The sequence below is a fragment of the Triticum aestivum genome, chromosome 6D, assembly GCF_018294505.1.
Source record: "Triticum aestivum cultivar Chinese Spring chromosome 6D, IWGSC CS RefSeq v2.1, whole genome shotgun sequence".
Lineage (NCBI taxonomy): Eukaryota > Viridiplantae > Streptophyta > Magnoliopsida > Poales > Poaceae > Triticum > Triticum aestivum.
In genome coordinates, this window is record NC_057811.1 from 85,334,570 (window position 1) to 85,361,454 (window position 26,885).

General features: G+C 45.7%; 3 protein-coding genes across 3 annotated transcripts in view; 2 read left to right on the top strand and 1 right to left on the bottom strand.

The window, feature by feature from the left end:
- Positions 1-863: 863 nt before the first annotated feature.
- On the top strand, positions 864-5,961 carry LOC123141181 (uncharacterized). Its single transcript, XM_044560396.1, has 6 exons — positions 864-1,880; positions 2,841-2,975; positions 3,260-3,439; positions 3,548-4,170; positions 5,150-5,236; positions 5,689-5,961. The coding sequence occupies exons 1-6, from the start codon at positions 899-901 to the stop codon at positions 5,959-5,961; spliced, it is 2,280 nt and encodes a 759-aa protein (XP_044416331.1). The 5' UTR covers positions 864-898.
- A 5,232-nt stretch (positions 5,962-11,193) lies between these two features.
- LOC123141182 (subtilisin-like protease SBT3.11) lies at positions 11,194-11,919 on the top strand. Its single transcript, XM_044560397.1, has one exon. It carries the CDS (start codon positions 11,290-11,292, stop codon positions 11,917-11,919), a length of 630 nt encoding a protein of 209 aa, XP_044416332.1. The 5' UTR covers positions 11,194-11,289.
- Positions 11,920-21,912: 9,993 nt separating this feature from the next.
- LOC123143735 (F-box/LRR-repeat protein At5g02910-like) overlaps positions 21,913-26,885 on the bottom strand; it is a gene marked incomplete in the record, with an annotated part of 33,340 nt that continues 28,367 nt past the window's right edge. Inside the window, 3 exon segments of the mRNA XM_044562703.1 lie at positions 21,913-22,624; positions 22,824-22,967; positions 23,065-24,091. Coding sequence (XP_044418638.1) covers positions 22,229-22,624; positions 22,824-22,967; positions 23,065-24,091 — 1,567 coding nt within the window.

Below are 26,885 nucleotides of genomic sequence, written 5' to 3' on the forward strand. Positions count from 1 at the left end.
TTAGAATGTTTTGTATTTCTAATGAATCTTTATAATAAATCCGAATTCTCTAAAAAAAGGTCAGTTACGACATAGTTACAAGAAACTAAAACTTTATTATGCCGACATTCCCTTGGAGGGCATGACAAAGTGTACATTCTTATGTCAATTTACGTCATTGCGGGGATGACAATTTATTTAAACAATAACGGCAAATCGTTGCAAAAAAAAACCCCTGAAATGAAGCGAATTTGATATGTTGCTAACTAAATTTGCCATCCTCGGCCAACACAAACCATCATGAAAACATTCGCATTTACCATGCTCCCGAGCGAACGTCCGCTGGTTAGGCCGGGACCCACAATGTGAAAAATAAAAGCAAAAAAACAAACAATATGAAGAAAATCAAAAAAGAAAATTATGACGAATAAAGAAAAATCAGAGAAAAAACAAAGTATAATGAAGACAAAAACAGAAGAAAACCGAAGAAAAACCAAAAAAATAAACAAAAACAAAAATGAATAAAAAAAAAAGAAAAACCAAAGCAGCGCGAGCAACTACGTTAATGGGTCGGCCCAATTCAACGAATACCGGTTAAATCCTCTCAAAGTTCAAAATAGACCGGGATCGGAGAATTTGATGTGAGTTCAGGGTTTGATATAGCTTTTGTCTACAAGTTCAAGGTTTATTTTGAACTTTTTCCTACAAGAAACTGTACTCCTTCCCCATCCGTTCTTCTCAAAGCCGCCGCCGCCATCTCCCACAAACCTAATAATTACGTAATCAGCTTCTGCAGTCAGTACGCTCGTAGCAGAGGCTTGTGACGGAGGTCCCAGCGCACCGCGGCCGACGTTGCAATTGCATGCAGCACACTGCCGATCGAGGTTGGTTGATCAACGATCTGGGCGGCCGACGCCCGATGGGTTTCCGGCGGTTTGTGCATCTGGTGACGAACGACGCTCGCAGCACCTACACTCTGCGCCGCATCGACATGTCGCGCTTCTTCCGCCCACCACCGCTCGTCGGCCACATCGCCGGAGCAGGAGAAGAAGGCCCGGCGCTGGAACACGGCTGCCTGCCCGACCCCACGTCGCGCTTTGAAGCTCCGTCGGGCTCGGGCCGGCCCCTCAAAGGCGTGATGGACTTCTTCCTCCTCAAGACCAACCATAGACACGAAGCGGAGGAGGGAGAGCTTGACCTTAACATGGTGGTCGCCACGGACCACACGGGCCGCGCCCTCATCTACGACCCCGACTCGCTGGCCGTCCGCGCGCTGCCCAGGCTGCCGGAGCGCAAGTACATCCCCGTCTCCCTCACCGCCGGCGGCGCCCTCTACGTGTTCGACCGGATCCCCCAGCTCCACAAGAAGCGGTGCTGCGAGGCGCTCACCTTCCGCCGGCCCCGCGGCGAGCACGAGGACTGGTCGTGGCGCGCTCTGCCCCCGCCCCCCTTCGTGCACGAGCCCAGCAGCCACGGCGCCCCCGGCCAAATCGACTCCTACGCGGTGGCCGGCGACGGCGAGAGCCTCTGCATATCCACCAGACGCATGGGCACGTACTCCTACGACATTAAGAAACGCGGCTGGACCAAGCTCGGGAGCTGGGCGCTGCCATTCAGCGGCCTCGCCGAGCACGTCCGCGAGCACGGGCTCTGGTTCGGCATCTGCTCCTCGGACGACGGCGAGAACACGTTCGGCGCCGCCGACCTCAGGGCCGCCTCCGGTCTGACGCCGCCTCCGCTGCATGGCTCGTGGGAGGACATCACGCCGCCCATGGAAGGGCACGCGCTGGGGACGCACGTTGTGCACCTCGGCTCCTCCAAGTTCTGCATCGCCAGGTTCCTCGAGGCTGTCACCTCGCATGTCTCTGAAGAGTCTACTAGCCCAGTCCTATCAGTATCAGGTAGAGGACGTCCTCGCCGTTTTCACCGGCGTGGAGGTGCAGAGGCAGGGTGAAGCTCTTCGTGTGGTCAGGCATAGGTCGGAACTTTACAAGATCCTGGAGGGCCAACTTGCCTACTGGGTATTTTAATACTGGCAGATTTACAAGATAGGCCATCGGATTCGACACCGAGACACGTGCAAATTATAGCCATCGAAGAACCGGTGTAGTTCAATGGTTCAAGTGACATTTCATCTTCAGAAGACGCGCTTGGAAGGTTGTCCACGGCATAGTGTGACGCAATGGGAGTATTTCTAAATTTGCTTGCGGAATGATATGTTTCAAAGTGCCAAAAGTCTGCCAAACTTTATAAAATCCCCTCCACGTTCCTCAGCTTTGTTGTGAATGGACGTCGATCAATGTCATTACATCAGAGACCTGGATACTGTATGCATGTCTGTATCCAGTTCGGTGCTTGCTGTAAGACATGATCTAGACATATAGTCTTCCTCGCGTGTCTCTGACCGAACTCTTCTGAACCGTTCTTGCACCTTGCACCCCATGGTTGCGCATGCCTGCTATATATACACATAAATATAAACATACGCATACACGACCCTCCTCTCGAAATAGGCATGGATATGAGAACTTTCTCCTGTGCCCTGCTGCTGGTGACGATGATGCCCCTTTCGACGAAAGCGTCTAGCAAAGTAAGATCGCGCTCCTCTCTCACAAGACTTCGCTTAATTTGCTTCTTTCAGCGAATGCGAGCTGACCGTCTTGTTATGAGAACATTCTGCCTCAAATTTACAGATATACATCGTGTATTTGGGGGAGAAGAAACATGATGATCCGTCTACGGTCACCGCGTCGCACCATGACATGCTAACCTCTGTTTTTGGGAGGTACTAGCTAGCTATAGTTGTTCCTGATTACATCTTTTAATATACATCATGTGACTTGCTCATCTTTTCGTTGTAGTTGGTGACTCACATTTCTTTACTTTTACTGGCAAAAGCAAGGATGAAGCCAGGAAGTCGATAGTTTACAATTACAAGCATGGATTCTCTGGATTCGCGGCGACACTCAATGAAACGCAAGCTCAAACACTTGCAGGTAATATTCGTTTCCAAGATATGGCATTAGCATGTCTTCTTTAAGAACTCTTTCAAGACGTTTTCATTAACCTCTTGTAAAGTAAGAGGGATTTTCAATTTTAGTGGTCCTTTGATCAAGATTGATTGAGTATTGCTCTTCTTATGATAAGTTTAGCCGAATCCGTTGAAAAGGATAGGTTTGGGTGAGGTTTTTTGGCACTCAGGATCACATGATCTTTTTTAGGATCTGAGCCTCTTTGAAACATGCATGATCGACTGAAACTAATCATGTCCCAAGTGTAGAATTCCCTGAAGTTGTCCGCGTGAAGCTTAACACTTACCACAAACCGCACACAACTCAGAGTTGGGACTTCCTCGGCCTTGACTACGATGGACCACAACAACAACAACCACAACAACAGGAAGGCCTTCTGCAAAGAGCAAAGTACGGAGAAAACATCATCATCGGGGTGATTGATTCAGGTTTGCAATTACATTTATAAGTTAAATCACCATCCACACATCCAAAACTTGGAAACCCAAAGTAGGAGATGGAGTACATCGTCAATTGATCACATGCTTATGGAACAGGCATATGGCCTGAATCACGAAGCTTTGATGACACCGGATATAGCCCTGTGCCGGCACGGTGGAACGGCGTGTGCCAGATTGGACATGCGTGGAATGCCACGAGTTGCAACAGGAAGATCATCGGCGCCCGATGGTATAGTGGTGGCATCAGCGCTGACGTGCTTAAGATGGACTACAATTCCCCTAGGGACCTCACTGGCCATGGCACACATGTAGCCTCAACGATTGCCGGTAGCCAGGTGTGGAATGTGAGCCACAGAGGGGGTGGCCTTGGTGTCGGTATGGCTCGCGGTGGAGCACCACGGTCTCGATTGGCTATATACAAGGTATGTTGGGTCGATGGGAGTTGCCCCGAGGCAGCGATCCTTGCGGCCATCGATGATGCCATAAAGGATGGCGTGGACGTCCTGTCGCTCTCACTAGGAGGCAGTCCTGGCGAGGAGATCTTTGAGACATTGCATGCTGTATTGCAAGGCATCTCCGTTGTGTTTGCAGGCGGGAATGAAGGCCCCGTGCCACAAACGGTGTTGAATGCCGTGCCATGGGTCATGACGGTGGCTGCTAGCACAATAGACAGGTCATTCCCAACCCAAGTGACGCTCGGGAACAATGAAAAGTTGGTGGTACGTACAAACAAATCTTAAATCTTCGAGTAATTCTCATGTTATTCGATATGGTATTTTTTGTCATTTGATTTTGTCTAAAAAGGAATATTAATCACATTTATAAGCATTTGGTTCAACATCCAAGAATCCAAGTTTCAAAGTATCACGCGCATGTATGACGTACAGACAAAAGTTGAACTAATATTTCAGGTTGTGCAGATTTGAATAGTGTAGTAAATCATCTTCAAAGTTTACAATTTCAAAAATCTCGAGCAACCGAGTTGCTAACAAAAATGCAATTACCAAATTGTAGAAAAACACCTGCATTAATATGATAGATCAAATTGGTGTTGCCCTCCAGTGTTCACGAAGTTACATGCATTGTTTTGCCACATGAACGTGACTCTTTCCTCAACAAAACAACTTGACTCTTCCGAGATGCATGCAAAAAGGAAAATGGAGCTAGGGGCGGAGCGAGAAGTATATGGATGAACCTGGGTACATATGAACCCACTTTAAAAAACAAAATTTTAAATTCTGAAAAAAATTTGCACCGGTACGTCTCCATGTTTTATGTGCGTGCATAAAGTTTTACGGAAAAATAACTTTTTTATGGTCTGTGCAAAAAAGACAAAAAATTATGTCGCGCAACACTATTTAGAAGCACTGAAATTTGTCTTTTTTACGGAGGCAAAACAAAAAGACATTTTTTCATAAAACTTTGTGCCGTGTACACACATTTGCGAACTTGTATGCGTGATATTTTCTTTTCATTTTTTTGGCATTTTAAAACGTGCTTAAAATGCATTTTATGAAAAGTGGATGCATATGCCCTGGGTTCAGATGGTGCCCTCTCGGGACGGAGCCGGATAATGGAGATGGCCATCATACCATAGAAGGCATATTCACATAGCATAGTAAATATCATAGTGTCTAGATAGTCTAAATATGCCAGTTGTTCGAAAATATGAATGAAAACTATTGTCTATTAATTTAGAGTTGGTTCTACGATCACCACTATCAAAGGATGATTTATTTAGACCTTAACCAGGCTTTCTTCTTCTTCATCTCTACACAACCACAGGTGAACAATCGAAAAATTTCTAATTAGTTTTTTATGTATACCCTCGACGCCTTCTCGCTTCTAATTACTTTCTACACACAAGTTAATCTAATATTGGGAGAGTAGCCAATGACTAACCAAAACATAATCAGAATTTCAGATGAGTTTTTATTAAAAGGAGGATAACCCCCGGCCTCTGCATCTGGGAGATGCATGCGGTCATTTTATTGATTATTTTCGAGGACCTTACAAAGTAGAACAATAATATGTCTGAATCCGCCAACATCTGCCGCTACTCATATCCATATGATGAAGGGGTGCAAGCCGGGCCACATACCCGACCTCTCACCTAAGCCTAACATCTAAAGCCGGAGGCCCCGACCGAGCCATCTACCGGGTTCGGGGCACAAATCGGCTGGTTGCACTCACATGTGTCATCGCCGTCATCTTCTACTGGTCCATCTTCAGAGCAGATTAAGGTGTCAACCTTGGCAGGTCCTCCACCATCGACGCCACCACAACGCCAAACGACGACCTCCACCTACGCGAGCCTTGGCAGGTCCTCCGCCATGGACGCCACCACGACGCCAAATGATGACCTCCACATATGTGAGCCCTTCTCCGAGCAACGGACCCAGATCCATGCTAGGATAGGTCCGCACTATCACCGTCGTCCACCACCCACAAGCGCCACCCAACCCCAAGGTTCCCAAAGTGGCGCCTTCAAGAAGGGAATGACGCCGTGAGCGCCGCCGCCGCCCAACAAAGTTAGGGCTTTCACCTGGGAGACCTAGGGGAAGGGGAAGTGAGGAGATCAGTCCATACCGACGCCTCCAAGGAGGGGAACGGCGCCATAGGCGTCGCCGTAAGCGCGGCCGGCCAGGGATTTCGCCCGAACTAGATCCCCGCCACCACCAGCGCCTCCTGTATAGAACCGGCGACCAAGGGAAGCGCGGCCCGACCAGGCTGGCCCGCACGCCGAACAGGGGAGGAGGGGAGGCGCCAGATCGCGCGCACCGACCGCCGCAGAAGCCCACACCATCCGCCAACGACCACTGGGATCCCGCCGCCCGCGCGGCCAGGACGCCAGATCCACCGCCCGCCCGGCTGCTCGCCGGAGCCTGCCGTGTCTCGCCAAAGGAGCCGCCGCTCCAGATCCGGGACTCCCCACACCAAGGTAGGGTAGCCGAGACCCCGCCGCCACAATCCTTGGCGCCCCGGGCTTGCCCGGCGGCTGCCTCAGGCGGCGGCGAGAAGGTGGGGCAAGGTGGGAGGGGGCCGCGGCGGCGCGGCTAAGGTTGCCCCGCCGCTGCCGGGGGAGGCGACGTGGGGGTCGCGAGAGGAGAGGTTGTGGGGATCTTTTCCTTGTGAAGCCTCTGGTATTTTTCTATTCAACTCAAAACTAATCTCTTAAAATTCCAGATGAGTATGTAGACTATCATTTCTTCCTTACCCTGTGACTGCACCCTTGCTGCTATGGGTCAGCACCCATGCATGATGGAAACTAACAATCCATCCGTGGATCGAACCAACAACAGGTATATTTAGCGCCACCCTGAAGCTTTCCATAATTTCTACTCCCTCCATTTCTAAATATAAGACCTTTTAAATATTTTAATACAAACTACATACGGAGCAAAATGAATGAATCTACACTCTAAAATGCGTTTATATACATCTGTATATAGTACATAGTGAAATCTTTAAAAGGTCTTATATTTAGAAACGGAGAGATAGAGTACAGAAGGAATGGTTCCTTATAGGGTTTTACAATTTGACCTGGAGCTGAGTTTGACCTTCATCATGCAAAAATAAGAATTTACTCCCCGTGGCGTGCCTTGTACTTCCTCTGTATCTTCTTACTTTGCATATTAGGTTTGTCTTAATTCAAACTTAGTAATGTTTGACCAAATTTATATTAAAAAATGCCAACATCTACAATATCAGTTAAAAGGACAGTACCTCTTGCCCCCCCCCCCCCCCCCCCATAGTTTGTTCCATAGAATAAAATTGAATCATATTTATTCCCTCCGTTCTAAAGTAAGTGTCGTGATTTTAGTTGACATTTATTTTGGAACGAAGGGAGTACTATAGAACAGCCCTTTTAATATCCTCAATGCTATGGCTTGGTCCAAATTGTGAATCTGATCATTGTACATGATCGCCCAGCCAGACACATATAAGATTTTTTTTGTTAGCACATATAAGATGTTGTAGACAAAATATGCACGTACTTGATGTGAGGTTGTAGGGCCGAGGTTATGGACTAGAGGGGGTGAATAATCCTATCAAAAATTACTACTCCAAATTTTAGTTTTTCTAAGATAAGGTTGAAACCTGTGGCATCTACATCATTGTGATGCATACAATCAGCATGCATACAATCAGCTTTATTAAGCTTGATTCAACACAATGAGGACGAAGTTATCGACAAATGGAGTACAGAACATAGATAGCTACCCCAGAACCATTACAAGATATGAATATAACCACTTTGACTAAGTCAACTTCTTCTGACGCAACGCCTTTGAGAAGGATAAACACCCTCACACTGGCGTCACGCCGTCACTACGTTTGGCCGGAAACGACCAAGACAGAAATTTACCCTTGTTATCACAACCAACCACTACAGGTCATCAGATCAGTAAGAAGACAATGCCTTGAAGAAGGTAACAACGCAAGATTGTCGCTACAGTGCCCGATCAATAAAGGCTAGAACATGAGTTTTTACCCTGGACATGAAGCAATGTTCCAGTTATCATCTTGATGTGGGATCTTAAGAAAGTTGTGGTAGCCAAATACGATTGAAAAATATGATGTTTTCTGATGTTCAGATAGTCAGTGCTACCTACTCCTCATTCGTTGGGGTCTAGGCACAAAGTCCTAAGACCACAAATGTCTCGGTAAGGTCGCCCACAAAGAGCCAACCAAACACTTTCCCACCTATGCCACAGTGGCTTGATACCACCAGGGACAAACCCTCACTCTGGGTTGATCCTATACAAAGAAGGCAATTATGGGGCATGTACAAACTCTGGATTGCTTTACACCTTGAAGGTTCTCATGTACTCCTAACAGTTTAGGAGGTTCACACCCTCCAAGGATAACAAGTAACAAAGTCACTTTGAGGAAGTCTCCAAGAGATGTCCGATCGACTCCCTGAAGGATCTCTCTCTCTCTCTCTCTCTCTCTCACACACACACACACACGGATAGATAAACTTGAAGCAAAGTGGGATGTAGCACAAGAAACGGAGGAGTTTGTCCATCGAACTCTCAAAGTTTTGGCTCTCTAAGATACTCACTATCACCAAGGATCTCAAGATGTGCTATCTAACAAATGGGGGGGGGGGGGTATGGTGAAAGCAGATTCAACTGATGCACGATTAAAAGCAACTATCCTAGAAGTCATGGATGGTTTTTTGGTACTTCAAGACTTGTTCAAAATTTGAATGTTCAGTTGGGAAGACAAAGTAAGCCTCTCAAAGATCCAATTACACATAGACACCGACACAAAGGGAGTTCATTTCTGCTAGTAAGAGAACTTACTCAGACCGATATAATGATTCTCTGAGGTACCAGGGTCAACAGAGCAAATCTCAGAATTGAATCGGTGCAAAAACAACTAAGTCTGAACTCGGAGGTATGTGATAGAATTTTTCTCGTGAATACTGGTCCTATTCTGAGACACTGGGCTAAAACAAATCGAGAGGTGCTCGGAAGTGCCTAAAAGAGTTACTCAAATGTACCAGAGCTAACAGAGATGGTATGGACTAAAATAGAGATCGGTGGCACCAGAGAAAATCTTTCAATCAACAACAATGAATCTTCCTTCGGAAGCATCGAGATTTCTCATATCGGAAAATGCCATCACACACCATTCATTTGATGCACCCCTTTCTGATGTGTATCACATCCCACATGCTTTTGCACATGTGTGTGATGAGACCCTAACATTGACAACATAGACGTGCATCTCTGACCAAGTTTATTAGGAAACCTGTATTTTTTTCAGTTCCTGTCAAACAAACACCCAAGTTGGCAGATTTCCTAGGAATGCATTATTTTTGCACATGCACTCCTATCATATTCCTGTATTTTTCCTCATCCTAAGTTTTTAGTGCAAACCAAAGGAGCCATAATATACTTTAGGTATGACCATCTAAACCATGAATAGTCGGTACATATTCACCCATGAAAATAATTTTGAACCGGACTGAAGATTTAGACTCCAAAATTGGGTAACAAATTCAGGCACGCATTTGTCGAAATAGGCATTACTTGCTTAATAACCAATCTGGTGCTTACTCATTTACTATATGCATTTATTGCACGGAATATGGCGGTGAAAAAGATTGAAATCTGGTAGACAGTTTGAACTGCATAAGTTTTTTTTTCCTACAACGAGTTTTAATATGGTAATATCATCTTTTATTTTCCTGTGTACCCTTGGCAGTTCTGGGTTTTTTTTCTACATGCACCTAGCAATATTTTTTTTCGTATACAATTAATTAATCAATAATTGGAAGAGATGGTTTGCATGCACATGCCAAGGTTTGAAAGTTCAGTCAATTTAAAATTCAGTTTAACTATTTGAGATGCTTACACTCAGGCTGATTTTTAATCAAGAATTAGTTATACCATGCGATAGTTTTATTTTTTATGTGCATACTTTTGGCAGTTATTTTCCATAATTATCTCAAGACATCAAAACATCCTACAAAGTCCAATAAAACCTTACAATGTAAACAAAATTACATTGGAAACCATAATCTTGTTTTAATTAATCACCTACTCTTAAAAATAACTACCTGGTCAATCCTACTTGTCTAAAGACAAAGGTGAACTTTTTTGTGTTTTTATTTTGAATGCAGGGGCAATCTCTTCACTACAACGCATCCGTGATCAGCAACGACTTTAAGGCCCTCGTTCATGCGAGGAGGTGATATGAAATAAAGAAGCCACTTGGCACATTTGATTTGTAGTTCCACATTTTGTATGATAACATAACAATTCATTGATTCTGAATGATACCGAATTTGGTACATGTATCCAGTTGTGACATGGAGACACTAGCATCGAGCAATGTCACAGGCAAAATCGTATTGTGCTATGCACCGGAGGAGGCCTTTCTCATCTCGCCTCGGGTGGCACTTCGCAATGCCATCAACCGTACCTTGGAGGCCGGTGCTAAGGGCCTCATTTTCGCACAGTACGCTATCAATAATGTCAACAATGTGGCTGCGTGCAACAACATTATGCCATGTGTTCTCGTGGATTTTGAGATAGCACATAGAATTGCTTCATATTGGGATATCACACGGTGAGCATATGTCGTCAGGTTGATAGGCGAAGTGAACACATGTCGGTTTTCTTGTACAATAATGAACTCATGTCGGTCATGTGCCATGTTAGGAGTCCGGTGGTGAAGGTGTCACCTACCATGAGCGCTGTTGGAAATGAGGTGTTGTCACCGAGGGTCGCCTCGTTCTCGTCGAGAGGCCCTAGCCTAGCGTTTTCAACCATACTCAAGGTATGTATTTCTTCTTATTTAAAGAAAAATAGGTTGCACTTTGCTATGTACCTAGGCTCTCTAGTTGTTTGAATACTTAAGACTTGTATCATGTACATGTTCGAATAGCCTGATATAGCTGCACCGGGAGTCAACATATTGGCAGCAGTGCGCGGCACCTATGTGTTGTTGTCCGGGACGTCCATGGCATGTCCTCATGTCTCAGCAGTCACTGCGCTGCTCAAGTCGGTTCACCCTGGCTGGTCACCAGCCATGATCAAATCTGCCATTATCACTACAGGTAGAAACATGGCAATATAGTAAAATTAATACTCCCTCCGATCATTTTTACTCTGCATATAAGAATTGTCTGAAGTCAAACTTCGTAAAGTTTGACCATATTTATATGAAAAAATATTAACATCTACAATGCTAAATTTATACAATGTGAAAACTAAAGTCATGACGCATCTAATGTTGTTGATTTCACATTCTGAATGTTGGTATTTTTTTCAATAAACTTGGTCAAAGTTTACGAGGTTTGACTTCAGCTAAAATCTTATATGCGAACTAAAAAGGACCGGAGAAAGTATTCTAAGTACCTCGTCACAATATGCATAAGACAGACTTCATCATTACTTAAACTTCTTGCAGCTTCAGTGATCGATAGTTTCGGTATGCTGATCCAAGCTGAGGGGGTGCCAAGAAAACTAGCTGACCCTTTTGATTTTGGGGGTGGCCACATGGACCCAAACAGGGCCATCGATCCTGGCTTGGTTTATGATGTGGATGCAAAGGAGTACAACAAATTCTTCAATTGCACCCTTGGATTGTTAGACGGCTGCGAGTCCTACCAACTCAATCTTAACCTTCCATCAATCGTCGTGCCAACCCTAAAGGACAATGCCACAGTTTCGCGCACTGTCACCAATGTCGGGCCGGTGGAAGCGACTTACCGAGTAGTTGTTGAGGCTCCCGCAGGGGTAGCCGTGTTGATGGAGCCATCTATTATTAGTTTCACCCGAGGTGGTAGTACACGCGCAACATTTAGGGTGACACTCACGGCGAAGCAGAGAGTTCAGGGCGGGTATAGTTTTGGGAGCATCACATGGTCCGATGGAAGTGCCCACTCAGTGAGAATTCCAATTGCAGTACGGACTGTGATACAAGACTTCGTCTCAGATACATCATAAATTTATTTGTAACTGGTGTGTCATCTTGTTCCTTCATTCATGTACTTGTCCTGGGAAAATGTCGCTGAAATGCTAAAACTCTATTTCATACATTATCATTAAGAAATGTTCTACATAGATGCAATATGTATGTTCTTTCAGAATATTCCTTTCACTTTTTTTTTCTCTGATGCCAAGTGCAGTATTTGTGTATACCAGTAAAAATGGAAAACGTGTGAAACATCACCAAAAGTTACTTTTGCTGTAAAATGTTGTAACAAAAGTCATTGATGCTGAGAATGTTGAGAAAAGCTATACTCGTCAATCGATAAGCATGTTGAACATTCAGCTGGCTAGCTGCTCAAGGTCCTTTTTTAGAACAATCTAAATCTCTGTTTATTGTGTTTTCTGTAGTTTCACCCCTGGGCCTATGCAGCCAGACAACCTGATGAGTGAAAACTGGTGGAACCAGGAAGTTTTACTTGGTTCTGATCATTCATAACCAAGGAGGGTTTGTCCGGCACATGAAACAAAAAGGATGTGCATAATCCTGCCTGGCTAATTTTCATCTTAAGGTAATAACGGTTATGACTGATTCTTCTCTGAAGAAAGTTTGGGTATCCCTTGTGCAGTGCAATGGCTGATCTTGCTGTCTGATAAAGAGTCAGGTTTGACATACTGAAACTGTTCGGTTCAAATCGAGTGACGAAACAGAGTAAATAGCATAAAACTACTGGTTTACGGGCTAGGGTTCCAAAAAACTACCAGATTTTACTTTTTCTCAGAAAGCTACCAGTTGCGCGGTCGGCTGTTTCAAAAACCCCAAACCCGCGGTGACTAGCGGTTGAACTGTTTTCCTGACCGCGTGGACCCACCTGTCAGGCCACCTGGCCACGTGCGCTAACGGCGCGGCCGCTGACGGCCGTTAGCCGACCGGCCCGGTCGGAACTGGGGTAAATAAACCCCCTCGGTCGGTCCGACGCACCTGCTCGCTCACTCTCTCCCTACTCGCTCACTCCCCTGCTCTCACTCCCCTGCTCCAGTAGGAGCTCGCCGCGGCCCGCCGTCTTCGAGGCCGGTCGCCGTCGACCTCCTTGCGGCAATGCCTTCCTGGAACGACGAAGAAACGAGCTCGAAGGAGGAGTGCGAGGTCGTCAGCATGGACATGGGACTTATGGTAAGTTTTTCTTTGCCACCTAGGGTTATGGTTAAATGCTAGTAGGCCTAGGCACTGGATCTTGCTTAGTTAGTGTTGTTGTTGTCTCTGTGATATGGATCTTGATTAGTGAGGGTGGGGATTGAGGTACGGTAGGGTTCATCTCTGTACAGTGTTAGGGCTCATGCTGATTTGGGGATTTTTTCACTGTTTAGGGTTAATGAACAGTGCTAGTTGATTGTGGTATTGAGTGGTGATTGAAACCATTGTATTTTTGGTTGCAGGAGGAACCAGAGACCATTGTGGAGCCCCTTTTCTGTGGCCAACTTGAGCTTGCTGAACCCAGGTGCATTCTGCACCAAATGAGGCCTGTTAAGCGTGTTGCTTTTGAAGGCAATGTAACAGGAAGGCGTTTCTATGGCTGCCCGGTCCAGGTTAGATATTGATGTTCACTGGCCTCACATGATGCAGCAGTTTATTACTGATATGAAAGTCACTTATGTTTTTTTGTTACTTAGCAAACTTAATCATGGCATTGTAATAACTTAGCATATCTTCATGGCACTGAAATTAGCTAGTACTCCACTTGCACTAACTTATCACATTTACAAATGTAGGCAAATGGTGTGAATTGTGGTGTTGTAGAGTGGGTTGATGGGCCTTGGCCTACTGTTCTTCAGAGATGTTTGAGCAGGCTGTGGGAAATGTTCCATGAGCAGAACTGTGGAAGGGTACTTGACAAGGAGAAGTTTGAGAATGAGTTGGCCAAGCTGAAGAGTGAACATGAAAGGGAGTTGGCCAAGCTTAGGACTGAAAATGACAAGCTTTGCATTGAGTACACCAAGCTTGTTGATGATGTATCCAAGATGTTTGATTGGCAGGATGGTAGGGTGGACAAGAAACAAGTGGAGGAGGAAGAACTTGAGAAGAAGAAGAAGGAGCTAGAGGAGAAAGCTATGTTGGAGGTGCAGATGGAAAAGCTCAAACTTGCAAAAGAGCAGAGGTGCATTTTGCATAGCCAAGCTGATATCATCAAGAACACCAGGAAGGCTATGGAGGATGTTCAAGTTGACAGAGATGTTCTTAAGAAGGAGAAGGACAAGCTTGAGCTTGTTGTTGCTGAGTTGCTGAAAGATGGCTATGGCAACAAGGAGAAGTTAGAGCAAATCAAGGCCATCCTTGAGTCTTGAAGTTGCTGTGATATGTTGGTGAAGTAAGTACATCCAAGGCCTTTATATAAGGATGTGGCCTAACAGTCTAAAGTGATTATGGGTGTACATTTTGGGGGAAAGTGAAGTTTAACCTAGTGTTTGGCCATGCATTTGAACTGTAGTTTCTTATGTAAGAACCTTTTCCTATGTTGTTAAGTAAGTTGTAATGGATCACCTATGCTATCAAGTGCTATAATGGATCTCCTATGCTATTAAGTAGTGGAAATGGATCTCTTATGCTACTAAGTAGTGGAAATGGATCTTCTATGCTCTTAAGTTTTCAAATTGATCTTCTATCTTTTATATGTTATTTGTTAGCCAACATATATTATTTGTGTGGGTAATTGGGCTTAGTGGCCCACTAGTGGCTGACCAAATGCAACCCTAGGCCTACTAAAACCCAACCCCATCCATCTGTCAATATAAACCCCTCCCCACCCCCACACTTTCCCAATGACTCCACCAGCCGCCACCCAAAAGAAACCCTAGAGATGGATCCTGACATGGGAAATGTCACAGAGGAGGAGGGGGAGGCTGTGGAGGTTAGTGCAACAGCAGCACAGAGGAGGAGGAGGAGGAGGAGGAGGCGCAGGCAGAGGGCACTAGAGGCGGCCCAGGTTGAGTAGCAAGAGGAGTTCAACCGCCCACTCTCCGACAAGGTACTGGAGAAATGCAATGATGAAGAACTGGAGCTGGTTTTCACTAGTGGCAGGGGAAGGACATTCATGCAGATCATTAGTTGGGCAAGGGTGAGGGCAGTCATGGCTCCCCATCCAGCTACTAGGGCCAAGTGGGTTCGTTTCTTCGAGCGTTATGACTGATGAATCTATGTATCTACCTTGCTATATATCTTTCTGTCTGTAAGTCTATCTGAGAGAGAGTTGTGGTACTATCTTGGTGTTCTATGTAATAATAACTAGTGTTTGATGCTACCCTTTTGAATGATTGTATGAATGTATCTATGTGTATATGCTACCCTTCTGAACGATTGTATTAACACTGTCAGAATCAACTGTGACTGAACTAACTGACAAAATCAACACTGTCAGAATCAACACTGACAAAATCAACACTGTCAGAATCAACACTGACAAAATCAACACTGTCAGAATCAACAGTGACTGAACTAACTGACATGATCAACACTGACTGAACTAACTGACATAATCAACACTGACTGAACTGACTGAATAGTAGTTATTACAAACCATGGTAGTTCAACTGACTGAATATCTCTGAAACAACATAAAGTATAGTCATTACAAACCATAGTAGACCCAAATCCATCCATATTTGTTCACTGACATAAACTTGATCACCTCCTACAAACCATAGTAATCCAACCATAGTAGTTATTACAAACCATGGAATGACTGCAAGGCACAGCAGTCATGTCCCACCTCCTACAGTCACATGTATGGTTGTTCAAGTTAACACAATATGTGTTCTCAGAGCTACTAGTCACCTGCCAGATACCTGGCCCTGCCATGTATGCATCACAATTCTTAGCCCACTTCTTGCCTTCTTCTAAAATTTCTAAATAGGTTGGTGTGATCTCCCATCTACATGACTCTGTTTTCTCTCTGGTTTTCTGAAACTTGATCATCAACTTTGTTCTTATGCCCTCCAGCATAGTCCTGATTGGCTTGTTCCTAACATCCAATATCATCCTGTTGAAAACTTCACTGAGGTTGTTAACAACCAGGTCAGTTTTGCAAACAGTATCCATTTTATATCTTGCCCATGTATGGTCTGGTATCTGTGACAACCACTGCCAAGCTTCAAAACTTTCTTTCTTCAAATTTTCCATTCCTTTTTCATGACCACTCTTAGTGAAGGAATATGCAGCCTGATCTAAGTGTTTCTTGAGTTCCTCCCCTCTAAAACCAGCAGATTGAAAGTTGGCATATATATGTCTAAGACAGAACCTCTGTGGAGAGTCAGGGAATACATCATTGATTGCATTCAACAATCCCTGTTAATTATGAATTTATGATGGCTTAGAATGATGTATAAAGATGATGGTAAGTTCAAAGTGTGGTGGTGTTGAGTACTGGAGCACATACCTTTTGCCTGTCAGACATAATTGTGTACTTGCCAAACTTGTTCCCACTTCCAATAACAGTTCTCAGCTGTGTGAGAAACCATGTCCAGCTGTCTGTGTCTTCCTTGTCAACAACACCAAATGCAATGCAGAAGATGTTGTTGTTCCCATCCCTGGCAGTAGCTGCCAATATTTGTTGTGTAGGAGATATGCCCTAGAGGCAATAATAAATGATATTATTTATCTCCGAGTTCATAATTATGTTTATGTTCCATGCTATAACTGCAATAATTCTCGAGTCTGCAATATCCACGAGGCTCGGAGGAAGACTCATATGCACGTGTGGAATAATAAATGGTAAGAAGTATTCCTAGTTTGGCCTCTAAGACTAGCTCAAGTGTTGCATGATGGTTCCGTTTTCCTGATCATGGGCATGTCTATGCCAGCAAATTTGAGGGCACAATGTTAAGAGAACATTTGTGTTGAATCGACCCGTTTTGATGTTATGCTATGAGATACATTCGTCACAAGTTAATGGTAAATAACACATAGATGGTTAACGTTTGCATGATTCCTTAGACCATGAGAGTATCGAGTTTCTTCATGCTTGCTTCATGAACTTTGGGGTTTGTTAAACGTCATCCGTAATTGGGTGGCTATTACGGCGGCTTACGGGTTCATGGAAAAGTATGTCAAGTAACTTAATAGCTCAAGATTGGGATTTGCTCCTCCGACGATGGAGAGATATCTCTGGGCCCTCTCGGTGTTACGGTATCCATCATCGTCTGGCCAGGCACTTTGTGATTTGATCATGGGGATGCCGGAACACGATAACGAGAAAAGAGAACAATACCGGTAACGAGGTAACTAGCATAGTGGACAAGTTGTTGATCCACGGGAATGCCAACATGTCTCACCTCGGGTATTTGTAACATATCGCGAAGCAACAGGAATAGCACACGGCAACTGGAGGTTCACTCGAATATTCATTCGTGTGGGTATAGGGGTCAATATGGGTGTCCATGGCTCCGATGTTGATCATTGATCGGAAGGGGTTCCGGGTCATATCTATACTTCACCGAACCTATAGGGTCACACGCTTAAGGGTCATCTATCTGCTGAATACTAGACAGGGAGTCTGAGAGAAAATCACCGAAAAAGTTTCGAACACCGAAAAGTTTCGGACAGCGGAATCGTACCGCAGAGAGAGGTCATCGGATAAGTTTTGATGATACCGAAAAGTTGTTTCGGGATATACCAGTAAGTCAAATTGGTTTCGGCACATGCCTGATAATTCTTGGAGGATGCCAGAATCATTCTGGAAGCTTTCTGGAATTTTCCGGGATAATAACCGGATATGCTCCGGAGCTGCCGGAACCACTTCAGATGCTTTTCGCAGATGAAAATCACTAAAACGGAATTGTTTCGGAACGCGTTGAAAATCATTTTGGTGGGTACTGGAAATGTTCTAAGCCCACATAAATATTTTCAATTTGAACGGACGCTGAAAAATGTCGTCGTGAATAGTGAAAGTGCTTTTTGGGATATTTTATGGAAAGCCACCTTTTGGGGCTTTACTCAAAAGATCTAGGGATGACATGGATGGATTGGGAGGCCCTCATGGGGGCCCCCAAGGGGTGTGGCCGGCCACACTTGGGGCTCCACCTTGGAGCCCCTCTTGTTCCTTGGTTCCACTCTTATGCCCTTGAGGAAGGACTTCATTCATGTGCATTTTGGGTTTTTGTGTTAAACTACCCTACCCCTTGGGATTTCCTATAAATAGAGGTGGAGGGGCAGCCCTCCACACTCACTCTTTCTCACATACAAGTGCCATGCATGATCCGGCTTCTCTCTCCCTCCTAGCGAAATAGTTTCGTAGAGCCGAAAGGCTGTCTGGGTTCCGGCAGGAACTAGTTCTGGACGGCGAAGCCCTGCCGGATAGATGACACCGTATGTGTGCAACTCTGTAGAGAGATCGTAGTTTCGGTCTTAGTTCGTGAGTGCCTCCCGAAGGGCTGTCCGTGTGACCGTCCGAGTTTCGAAGGTCCTCCCGAAGGGCTGTCCGAGTGACCGTTCGTGTTTCGGAGGTCCTCCCGAAGGGCTGTCCGCGACACCGTCCGGGGGGCTGTTCGACCGCCTCCCAGAGGGCTGTCTGAGGAGCAGATGAGGGTATACATCCTCGTGGTTGGGAGGTTGTAAATCCTAGCTGCGGGGATCTGCACCGCCGATCGTCATCGACTCTACTTCCCGCTGCGCTACGAGTCGGTAACGAAAATGATCAAACCTTGTATGCAGTCTCCATAGTGGTCCTGGGCTGGTGCGTAGGTCGGAAATTTTTTGTTTTCTGCTGCGTTTCCCAACATGTTGTCCAGTGCTGAGCTTGATGAAGCAACCATCTAAACCTGAAAATATGATCACATTACTTGTAAATAACATGAATGCAACCATCTTAGATATATGTGTAAAGATCATGTACCTATAAATGGCCTGCATCCATTGAGAAAGCCCTCTTTGCATGCAAAAAGGCAGTAGAACATGTAGTGGAACCTGGGGGTAGGAGCTGGATTTTCTAGGTCCTCTTTGGTTGTCACTATGCATCTACTGCCTGGATTAGTATCTAGCACACACTGTAAATAGTCCCTTAGTCTGTGATATTGGAGTCTGTGATCTCCTTGCACAACTTCAACTGCTTGCTTCCTTGCCCTATATGCCAAGCTTTTAGGCACATGAACACCAAATGTTTTCTTGTAGTATGACATAATTGTCTCAACACCAGCTCCAGGGTTTGATCTAATGGTCTCCTCACAAACCTTGGCAACCCAGTTAACTGTAACCTTGGTGCTCTCTCCACTTGCTCCACAAGTGTGATCCAAATTCATCTTCTTGATGCTGAAAGTAGACTCATTAGCTATTCTAGAGGCCACTATGTAAAACTGACAACCTTGCTTTCTATCATAGCACCAAGCAATAACCCTAGTTGGTTCATTTCTGTGATACTCAAAATTCCTAAGTGTCCTGACATGGAAATTTCTTAGTGCTTCTCTGAACTCCACAACATTTAGGAAGCACAAATGCAATGTAAACTGCTCATGTGCATCAAGGACTGATGGATCATACCACCTCCTCTCATTCCTCTTCTTCAACCTTCTCTTCCTACCAGAAGGCAACCTTGGAACTTCTTCTTCATCACTAAGACCAAAATCACCTGGAAAGCAGTATTCATCAAGTTCATGCACAAAATCTTCAAACTTCATGTGTTCAGGGGCACTGTGTGAGTTGATAGTTGGGCCTGGTTTTCTGACATGATTAAGCTTCTTTGCTCCTTTCACTGGTACAACTGAGGGTTCATCATGTTCAGAAATGATTTGGTCTTCCTCCCAAAACTCAGATGGTTCTGAGTTTGCTCCACAATAGTGGTCTGCGGGTTCTTCCTCTCCCCTAGTCTTATGGCTTGTCCCTGTGCCAGCCTCATCTTCACCCCTACACCAAGCCTTGTATGATATATTCTGCCCTTTGTAATCACCCCTAAAAAACTCAAAATCTGAAGAGGATTTGTCCATCTCATCTTCATCTTCATCTTCATCTTCATCATGCTCTGCTTCTAGATCTTCTTCTTCCACAACATTTTTCCCCTTGTTGAAATTACAACTATGTTGTGTGTTAAGATAGGGCTCCTCAGGGATTGCTGGTGCCAAAGTTGCATTCTCCAGTGGATACAGGACACCTTGTTGGGAGACACTATAAACAACAGGTTCACCAACATGATCAATGGGGATCTGTTCCTCAAGCATGATGTGATCCATGTTAACATCTGCTGGGCTTGGATCAGTAGGCTTTCTGACAGTGATGTTCAGGATCTTCTTATCAACAAACAAGTCAAGCATTTCCTCTAATGCCTCCTCACTATCCAGGACCTCCACCCCCTCCAAGCCCTTTCCCTCTTCCTTTAAGTCAGACAAGCATCCATTCCATAACCCTCCAACTCAGCCAATGCTAATATGGTGAGATAACTAATATCTGAAGAAACTGAATACTTTCTCTCCATGTTATCTGTTCCTTGAAAATGTAGGCTCATGACCCAAATCTCATCATCTAAGCTGTATGATTAAATTGACAAACAATCAATTTTTAAGTCACTATAACTGAAAACAATAACTAATATCTGAAGAAACTAAACTTTCTTCTAATTACAGTGAATGCACTGACCAAATGAACTAACCAAATGCACTTTCTTCTACAGTCACTTAACCAATAAAATAAAGTACCATGCCAAGAACAAACTATTACTAACCGTAGTTCTAAATTGAACTAAAAGACCCAGAAATTTGTAATTTGAACTAAAAGTATGAAGGGCCCAGAATTTTCTTACCTCACTCCACCAAAGGACGAAGCCCAAGTGTGGCCGCCATCTGGATCCACCTGGATGGACTTCGCCACTGCCCTAGCCGCGCGGACTGCCGGATCTGAGCACGCCGGATCGACCACAGCCGCGGGCGGTGATGGCTGCTGCAACCGCTGCGCCGGGAAGCTCGAGCTGCCTAGCCCTGGGTCCACCTCTAGATGTCCACCGCCCTCCTCGCCGGTGACGCCTTGGCTCAATAGCTCGCCGCCGACGGCATTTGGCTGCGCCGCCGCCATCGCCCACCTAGGTCACTGCGGGGGAGAGGAGGGGGAGACTGAGAGAGTGCCGCCCGACCGGCTCCTTTCGTTCCGACCGGACCGGCCTGCCTAACGGCCGCGCCGTGAGCGCGCGTGGCCAGGTGGCCTGACATGTGGGTCCGCGGTCAGGAAAACGGTTCAAACGCTAGTCACCGCGGGTTTGGGTTTTTTTGAAACAGCCGACCGCGCGACTGGTAGCTTTGTGAGAAAAATTAAAATTTAGTAGTTTTTTGGAACCCTAGCCTGTAACCAGTAGTTTTATGCTATTTACTCGACGAAACAAGTCGCCCCGCGCCCTCCTCGTGCGCCGCTGTGCATTCCCACATGCTTCCCGCCTCCCCTACACCCTATAAACCGCCGCCCGCTCCCATTCCCGCCTCCTATTAAGCCTCACGGGCAGAAGCTGAAGCACAGTTCATTCATACAGAGTGGAAGTTAGGAGGTTGATGAGTCTGTCTGCTCTCCAAGGATCAAAATGATATGGTGTGCGTGCATCACAACTTATACAAACGTAACATTTTTTGTCATAATAACATCACATCACATAACATGATCCAAGGCTCCAATCAGGCTGAACTGATTAATTATCGGTCGCAGTGGTCGCTCCAGGCAGCCAACGTCCCCCTCCATTGCCGGTGAGTCCGTGAGTGTTCCGTCACTTGATTTGGATTGAACTGAAGTACAAACTATGTAGTTTCGGTACCTCAAACCTGACTTGTTATCAGACAGCAAGATCAGCCATTGCACTACACAAGGATACCACAAGTTTCTTCAGAAAAGAATCAACCATAACCCTTCTTGCCTTAAGAGGAAAATTAGCTGCAAAAGGGTTAGCAGTGTCTACAAACCGAAAGACGGCTAGGTTGTGCATGGGGCTAAATTTGTGTTTGCCACCCAGCCGAACAATACTGCCCCGTGGACAAGGATCAGTGAAGCAGATTGCATTCCAGTAACATCAGGATATCAGCAAAAGAACAAACGTGAAATAACATCAGGATATCAGCAAGAGATATAATGTGCATGCCAATAGGTACTTTTACCAGCCGAAGAGGCCCAAAACAACATACAACCAAGGTACTCCCACTCTCAGAAACCTAATAGTCACCCCCATAGAGAACTCAAGAGTGCAACATTATGAAGTAGCTTCCCAGACCTTCACCTTCTCACTTCATCGCAAAATTATGAACAGGTAGCTAAGACATCCTTGGCACAGTAAAGTAAGCCTGTCGGTGTGAAAACACGGCAGCATAAGTGCCATCATCAACAACCCAAACTAGCGCAAAGTCTCATTGCCTCAGCAAAAGAAGCGATGCGGGCCTTGTCACGCCTCAACACGCAGAACGGGTCCTCCACTGACAAGTCGATGGCGTGCTGAAAGCTCCAGCAACTGGAGGCGGGGCAAACAGAAATACCACTACCACTGCTTCCACCTGATGGTGCATTGCCCTTCAGTAGCACACCATCACTGTCACCACAGACAATGCCCAGCGTCTTTATCCCCTTCTCCAGTATGTAACTGTCGAACAACTGCTCACGGTCCAGGCCTCGGAACCCGTGGAGGACGAATGTCTTCAGATGAGAGAGGCAGTTGGAAGAGCCCATGGAATTCCAGGTCTCGGCACAATCACCCCTATCAGCAGACCAGGATGGAATGGACTGGAATTGAGTAATAATAATATCAGTGTCTAGCATATCAATCCTCTATATGCAGCCAAGTACAATTAAAAATGCTAGAACAGATACCTATATTATCAATCTGGAATGTATAGCAATAAACAGCAAGTACTCGAATAAGCTGACATCCATATTATTATCTTGAACCACAATAGATGAACAGGTATGACGCGGATACTACCATGATGTGGAGCGTCTCGAGGCAAGGAAAGCATCTGAGCAGAGTGTGCAGCATCTTGACCTCCTTGTCATGCGAAAACCGCACCTTGACAGCCAGTATCTTCAAACTTGGCAGCAAGGCGCCATCTTTCATAGTCATCCCAGCCTGCCATTGAGGCAAATTAAACATCAGAAAATGATTTGGTTGCACAATCACGTAACGGATTTAGGTGCAGATCACGAAAGTTGCAAGACGCAGTTACCCTGATGACGGTGCCGCCAATCTCGAGCGTGTGGAGCTGGAAGTCCAAGAACCCGAGCACCTCCAGCCTGGACGCATGGACAATCTTGACGGGCCTCCTCTGCTCGGAAAAGCTTTCGAAGAGCAGGCGCTCCAGGCAGGGGGCATCGTCAACAATGATTTTATCAAAGGTGCATACCCATTCCAATACCACACGGAGGCTGCGGGACTTGATGCGGAGGCATGAAGGGTAGTTGTACGAGAGGGCAAAGGAGAGGATCTTCAATTCAGGGCAGTGTGCGAGCAAGGCGTTGAACTTCTTGTCTTCGACCATGGAGTGGAAAAGGCCGAGCTCGTGGAGGTTTGGGAAGGCGGGCCGGTGAGCGGTGGGAATGTCCGGGAAGTTCCAGACGCCTATGTAGAGGCGGGTGAGGGAGGCACATCTGAGGATGTCTTTGGGGAGCGGCATGTTGATCGGCCATGGGCGATTGAAGAGGATGAGGTCCTGGATCTTCTTGGCGGCGAGGCTGGCGACCAGGCGCTGGAGCGCGTACTCCTGCTCGTAGAAGGAGGTGCGGGTGACACGCACGGCTCAGATGGGGCCAGGGTGAGCGGCCACACAGAGCGAGATGCCGCGCACGGCATCGAAGACGCTGTGCCCTTCGACGGCCCTGAAGTGGGCGTCGTCGACAAGGAGCGGGGTTGCCGCCCACACGCAGCGCCAGCGGGTGGAGAGGACCATGGTGCGTGCGGCTTCCTTGGTGGGGAGGCGGGACATGATGTTGGAGAGCAGGTTGCGCGGGAGGCGGCTGAAGTGGTCCTGGCCGTCACCATCCTGCGCGGGCCCGTCGGCGTCGGCATCCTCCGAGTCGGAGGCGGTGAGGGAGAAGTGGTCATCATCGGAGTCGGAGGAGTCGTCGGCCTCGGGTGCGGGGACCAAGGGTGGGGGGAGGCAGGAGATGATCAGGGAGACGATGCAGTCCATGCCGTCCTGCGCAGACGGACCCTCCAGTGCCATGTTGTTGAACTGCTCCTCGATGTCGGCGTAGTTCATAAATTCTCCTCCTCCTCCTCCTCCTCCACGTGCGGCAGCGGCCATGGTGGACGTGGCGGCACCCGGCAGAGACCGGCTAGGGTTTTGTCAGGGTTCTGCGAGGCGAGCAAGCCTGAAGAAATGGGACTGGTTATCTAAACCAATTTGCTAACAAGATAGTACTCCATCAAGACAATTTTGCATAGATTCTGCAGCGCCAAAGAAAATCTCAAGTGCAGAAACTTAGATTCTGCAGGGCACAAGAGATTCAGAATCTGCAAGCCGCTCTGCATGGTTCAGGGAAGGGATGACCTGAACTTCTCTTCCCTGAATGTAGCACCTGAACATGCCCAAATCTACCTGGCCATCCGGGCCTTTTAGGCTTACCAAAGAGAAAGAAAATATATCCATCTAAGACTTCCATTCGCACAGAACAAAAAGCACACTCCCAATCCTCAGAAGTTCGACAAAGTAAAACATGACACTAGATTTTACTCTGGTAGCAATCTGAAAACATGAAAGAAGGTAAAGATACAGCAAAAATATGCAGTTATGTCACAGCAGATACTATGCTAGAGAGTTCCGAGGTGAGGACGAGTTAACATGGTTCTTTCAGTTTCGTGTACCATGCCTTAAGCTGCCACTATTCAACATGCTCGGTGCAGTTTAATGAACAAGATGTTTAATATCAATCTGAGAATTAGACATTTAATATACAAAACTTGGAAGAGATGGTAACACATCCCAAACTCCAAAGCAGAAAAGTTTCTTTCACCAAAATTAAGCTTGGGCATGAATCAATGTAAAATGCTTGCTTCTTTTGAGTACTCCCTCCAACTGTACACACAAGGTAAAAATACGTTTTCTATGCAACTACCATCAACATTTGCAAACTTTTATTTATACCATCCATTATTACAAGTAACAGCTTTGTAACCAAGATAATACAAGAACAGAGGCTACAAAGGAAAGCTGGCCAGGATATAAACTTCACCTCAACAAAGGACATGTGGTAGTATATACTTTACCTTGGCATGCACTACTGCTACTAAGATATATCAAACAGACTAGACATTGATGTTTTTTTAACAGAAACAAGAAACAAATTCTAGTTAGCTACTTCCTTGAGAGCACATTAGTACAGGCAAAAGAGGCACACTTCAGGGCCGTCAAAGGGCACAGCCTGTTTGATGCACAACCCATCAACCTCTTAACTTCTATACCATAGAAACTGAGAGAGAATGAGTTTAGGCTGCTGTTGCATGCTCTCTGCAACAGAACTAGTAGTAGCAACTAAAACAAAGTCATTAGTGAAAAAATAGCACATCTTTAGCATGAACTGAAAGTAGTGAGTGTTAGTTTCGTTCTAGGCATATTAACAACATGTTCAAAGTTGTTTGAGCGGGAATATAATTGAATCTGCCTGATATTTGACAGAACAGTCAATAAATTGAAAGCTTCTTAAATAAAATAACTGTAGTGTCAACAACAGCAAACAATCTTTCTAAAGAGACACTGGTACGAGTGTACCATACATATTTAGCTTTTGAAGGACAAAAAAATTGAACAAAGTACCCTATCCTCCAATATCTAGAACTAATTCAATTATGGCACATAAAGATGGAACAGAACAGCAACTCTTATTTGCACCACAGGTTAATATTAGAACATGGTACCTTCTATCAATAATAGACAGTTGCTGCATATCGATCGCTAGGTTATCTACCATGGACAGTTCAGTGTACAGAGGACTGAGCACAAAATTCAATGTCGAAACAGACTAAACTTTTAATGAAGTAATGAGGTTCAACACAAGTCAAAGGACTGACCACTGGATTCATGTGAGCACACAATTTTAAAATCAGCACAACTGCAAAACCTACACATTGACAGCCACCAGTGTATCACATTGTAAATTCAATGAACTTGCAGTTGAAGAAACCATCAAAAAGAAAGATTGGCTGCCTAGGAGTAGTTTTTCTTGCAGGACGTTAGTATCAAAAAGAAAGATTGCAGCGGCAGCCTAGATGCAGCGACGAAGGGAGGAGGAGCAGGGGTAGAAGCTGAGGTCGGGAGGATAGAACTTGGGAGGAGCCCAGGAGCTCGTCGGTTCTTCCCCTCCCCTCCCATCCCCTCCTTTCTCCTCCTCTATGCCTATCTCGTCATCCCGGCGGTGGCGTCCCACACAAAGCATGTCCTGCCATGGATCTACCATCATACCGGATCTTTTCTGCCATGGCTTGGAGGCGTATCGAAGCTTTGCCAGCCGCTGCCGTAATGAAGTCTCAACGACGGCCAGATCTTTCTTCTTAACTGGATTTCTTCTTCCATTGTAATCGAGTGGCTGGCCGGCCGACACCAAGTCAAACTTGCTACCCCTGGTTTTTTTCTCTCTATTTTTTGGGTAAGATTGTTCGGATCTCGCTCCCCTCGTTCCTTAACATTTATTCAAGACTAATCACCTCCAAGTTTGATCTCTTTTTTCTCACCCTCAGATTTGATGTCGGTGCCTGCTGGATGTGCTCGTGACCGGCTGTATACACTGTTTCTGATTCAACCTTGTTGTTCATGTGCACTATGTGGTGTAAATTGTGCAGACACGGGTCGATTTGATCTGATAACGAACTGCTTATGTCCGGTGAGTCCAGATATGATTGCAACTTTTTTTGTCACACACACAAAGGTGTTTACATGTTTTTTCACTGTAGCTGTGGTTTCTAAATGTCTGATTAGATCACTACCGTATCCTTTTTCGTCTGAAACGGTATTGGTTCTGAGTCTTATATATACTTGAAGTAAAACGGACGCAC

What these genes read in the sequence shown, in the direction of transcription:
- LOC123141181 (XM_044560396.1), top strand. Translation starts at nt 899, where the DNA reads ATGGGTTTCCGGCGGTTTGTGCATCTGGTGACGAACGACGCTCGCAGC. An exon ending in GGAACAATGAAAAGTTGGTG is followed by an intron (nt 4,171 to 5,149) that starts GTACGTACAAAC and finishes CTATTAATTTAG; the next exon opens with AGTTGGTTCTACGATCACCA. An exon ending in TCATCTCTACACAACCACAG is followed by an intron (nt 5,237 to 5,688) that starts GTGAACAATCGA and finishes TCTTCAGAGCAG; the next exon opens with ATTAAGGTGTCAACCTTGGC.
- LOC123141182 (XM_044560397.1), top strand. Translation starts at nt 11,290, where the DNA reads ATGCGAACTAAAAAGGACCGGAGAAAGTATTCTAAGTACCTCGTCACA.